This window comes from Arachis duranensis, chromosome 9 (genome assembly GCF_000817695.3).
Source record: "Arachis duranensis cultivar V14167 chromosome 9, aradu.V14167.gnm2.J7QH, whole genome shotgun sequence".
In the NCBI taxonomy this organism is placed as follows: domain Eukaryota; kingdom Viridiplantae; phylum Streptophyta; class Magnoliopsida; order Fabales; family Fabaceae; genus Arachis; species Arachis duranensis.
Genome location: NC_029780.3, coordinates 7,048,832 through 7,052,400, shown reverse-complemented (window position 1 = coordinate 7,052,400; position 3,569 = coordinate 7,048,832). Strand labels below are relative to the sequence as shown.

Here is a 3,569-nt window from a genome sequence, read left to right as displayed (position 1 = left end):
CAAAAGTAACGGTTTTTTACCTAAGGCAACGGTAGCGAAAAATCGTTGCCAAAATTACTGGTATAGACAACGGTTTTGACAATAATTTTTAAAGAACGGTTTAAAACCGTTACTAGATAGACAACAGTTTAAAACCGTTCTCTTTCATGACGTAACGGTTTAAAATCATAACTGGATAGGAAACGATTTTAAACTGTTGTAATTTTATTATTCACTAAGCCAACGGTTTTAAAGCGTTGCCATTAGTGTCGTTTTTGGCAACGGTTTTAATACCATTGTCATTTTTTAGCTGTCTTTGACAACGGTTTTAACACCATTGCCTTTTGTTACTTTTGACAACGTTTTTTTGTAATATAATTCTTTATTTACAAGAATTTTCTCATGAATAAAATTAATTCCAACTTTTTTTTAATTTAGCGTTAATATATAACCTAAACTATCTGAATGAAATTATTAAAAAAAACTAATTAAATATTTACCATCAAATTTGACTTACAAAAATTGTTGTAAGATCCACAATCACATTATATATCATTGCAAAATAACATAATACTAATCTAGGTCATAACTACTTTTACTTATATCATCATCATTTTTCAAAATACCATAATACTATAACCTAAGGGTGGCAATTTTTTCATTTTTCTTCAACAAAGTTGGTGTGGTAACTTAGCTTGAGTGGACTCTCTTGGCTTCAATGGCAACTGCTCCGCATAAAGAACTAGAAAGAATCTTAAATCTGATCTTCCATCTGCCATATCCACAGTCCAGTCCAGCCCAATAACATCAACTCCAGTATCTTTCATACGCTCAAGATGGCCACCATTTCCATTTGCATAAAGAACAATCGGTGTCTCAGGGCATCTTTTTTTGACCAAATCTACAATCTGGATGTTTAGAAATCAGTACATGGCAAAAGAGGAAAAAATATGGAACAATAGCATCTTGCGCCCAACGTTCAATTCGCAAATATTTTATGTTTTATAAATTATGATGATGTATTAACAGCAACATAGTATCAATTAAATAAAAAAGTTTGAAGGTGTAGCCTCTGATTTGGACTTCCTTTCCAAAATTCAGAAGACCAAGATCAACATCCAGTGAGCTTATTTACCACTCGATGCTTACAAATTACAAGCTCTTAGCTCATCTTATTATTTACCAACCAAATGACAATCATGAGAGCTTGGAACAAAACAATAATTTACATAAAACAAAACCTGTAATCATTGCAAACCTTTGAAAGCGACACATGGTTTATCTAGTTCAAAGATTCAACTAAACAAATAAGCAAAAGTTGAAATACATACACTTAAGCTTGCTATGACATGGATTCCAAATAGAACAGTTTGAAAAATTAGAACACAATTTCAATAAGATGAAAATAAATAGGAACTATTTCTACATTACCTTTTTTATATAAGGCTTTGACCAGCGTTCCCACATATCAGGTGGTAGTTGTCCACCCCATGAATCAAATATTTGTATGCAGTGAGCCCCAGACTTCACTTGGAAAATAACATAATCTGTTATTGCTTGTGCCAAATGAGAGAGCAGAGTCCACAATAAATGTGGTGCTGTATGGCACATACTCTTAATGGTTGTATAGGTGCGTGTTGTACCCCCTTCCACTATATATGTTGCTATTGTCCAAGGTGCTCCCACGAAACCTAAAACGGAAGCATCACCACCAACCTAAGTAAAAAGCAATAAGTAAGGAAAACAGCTCCTTTGAAGGATAGCCATGATATATAGAAGCGGTAATGCAACTAGGTTTACCTCCTTGCGCAGTATCTTGAGTGAATCTCCAACAAAACTGAGCTTTTCCAGGTCAATTGGATGCATAGCCTTTAGTCCCTCCTCGGAGCGTATTGGGGACTGAATAACAGGACCCCTTACGTCTTCAATGTCGAATTCGACCCCAAATACAGGAAGTGCCGTAAGGATGTCAGAGAAAATGATCACTCCATCAGGCCTAAAGGCATTCCAAGGCTGCAAAGAAATTTTCACAATGAGATCAGTTGTCTCCGACCTCTCTCGAAAGGATGGATATTTCTCAGCAAGCTTTCTGTAAACAACCATGTACCTTCCCGCGTGGCGCATCATCCATGCTGATGGCCGACTAACAGGTTCTCCTCTGGCAGCCTTCACCAGCAGAGGATCTGAAGACAAAATCACCACAAAAATCATGAATTTCTCTTGCTTAAATGAAAAAGACTCAAAATTGAACAAAATGAATTTCTCTTGCTTAAATTGAACAAAATGAAGAGCATAATGAGAAGAAGGAAAAACTGTGGTACCGGAAGAAGAGGCAGAGCAAGTGACGGAGAAGTGCGATTTTGGGTTGAAAGGGAGTGAAAGTGTAGCGTTTAAGGAATTAGAATGTGGAAACAAAGTAAAAGAAAAGAACAAATTGAGGTGCAACTTGTACTTGAAAGGAGCTTTTGAAGAGTAGCACAAGCCTCCTTCCACGCTGGCCTTTCAAGGATACAAACTTATTTAAATTAGGATGTTTCAATTACAAACACAACATGGAAACCAATTATTGTCCTATGCAAGAATTTAGCCATATACTCGACCATTAAAAAAACCTCTCATCATCAGATTGCACAAGTAGCGGTAGATTCAAAGGAAAAAAATGCACAAATTATTGTCCTATGCAATGAATATGAAAGTAAAAGAACTAAACCACAATGTCAAGCTACTAATAATAATGAATAACTGACCTTTGCCAATGATCCGACCAAGCTGCTTCAAGGTAAGTGTATGTCCAGTTTGGTGAAATTGAGTATGAGGGCAATTGGAATCAAAATAAAATCAGAGCAGCATTGCCAGAGAACCAGTTACATACTAAATCAATCTTAAAATCAAAATAAAATCACAACAGCATTTCCAAATAACCAGTTACCAAATCAACATCAGAACAACATTATACCAAATCAACATTAAAATCAATATTATGCGACAGCAAAGTAACTCGCAGGGTAAAGCTCACCAGGACAGTGGTGAGTTGCAGCAGAAACAGAGTGGCGATCCAGACGCCAACGGCGGCACACAGCTCAACGGCGACGGCGAACCAACCCCGCCAGCGACGGCTTGGTAGCAACAGAGGCAACCTCCTCCTCCCTCATCGTGTTTCTCTCTCTGGGCGAACCCTTTCTCTCTCTTTGAGCTCCTTAGTGGCGGCAGTGATGGGAGGTGCGACGGCGACGACAAGCTCGATGGTCAGGACCTTCAACAGCGGTGATGGAGTCCTCGACGATGGTGGCTACTTCTCCTCTCTCGCGCGCACTCTTCTTCGTCTCCACACCCTCCGGTTAGCGCGACGATGGCGGCGGCTCCAATGAAGGGCGGCGACAGGCGGGCAGGGCGTAGAACGACGCGCTCTTCTCCCTCCCCTTCCCCGATTCCCCCTTCCCTTCTGTTTCATCTTCTGTTTCGTTTTCTGTGTGTGTGTTTAGGGATTCACGGTAACAAATTTAGGAATTTTTTGAAACTAAAGTTTTATTTGGTAATTTTGGAATTATAGTAAAATATATATGAGTAATATAATAATTTTATAAAACATT

The 3,569-nt window shown here is 38.3% G+C and overlaps 1 protein-coding gene across 8 annotated transcripts; it reads right to left on the bottom strand.

Moving 5' to 3' along the window:
* Positions 1–452: 452 nt before the first annotated feature.
* On the bottom strand, positions 453–3,429 carry LOC107464516 (uroporphyrinogen decarboxylase 1, chloroplastic). 8 transcript variants are annotated; one of them, XM_016083437.3, is made up of 6 exons: positions 2,727–3,426; positions 2,301–2,478; positions 2,087–2,162; positions 1,780–1,992; positions 1,411–1,695; positions 458–887 (listed from the first exon to the last, which is right to left on the bottom strand). In XM_016083437.3, exons 3-6 carry the CDS (start codon positions 2,108–2,110, stop codon positions 648–650), a joined length of 762 nt encoding a protein of 253 aa, XP_015938923.1. In that variant the 5' UTR covers positions 2,111–2,162; positions 2,301–2,478; positions 2,727–3,426; the 3' UTR covers positions 458–647. The 8 variants fall into 8 exon arrangements, with proteins under 8 accessions (XP_052109779.1, XP_052109780.1, XP_052109783.1 ...); XM_052253819.1 differs by having other exon boundaries at positions 453–887; positions 1,780–2,162; positions 2,727–3,429; XM_052253820.1 differs by having other exon boundaries at positions 453–887; positions 1,780–2,162; positions 2,301–2,473; positions 2,727–3,429.
* Between the last annotated feature and the right edge of the window lie 140 nt (positions 3,430–3,569).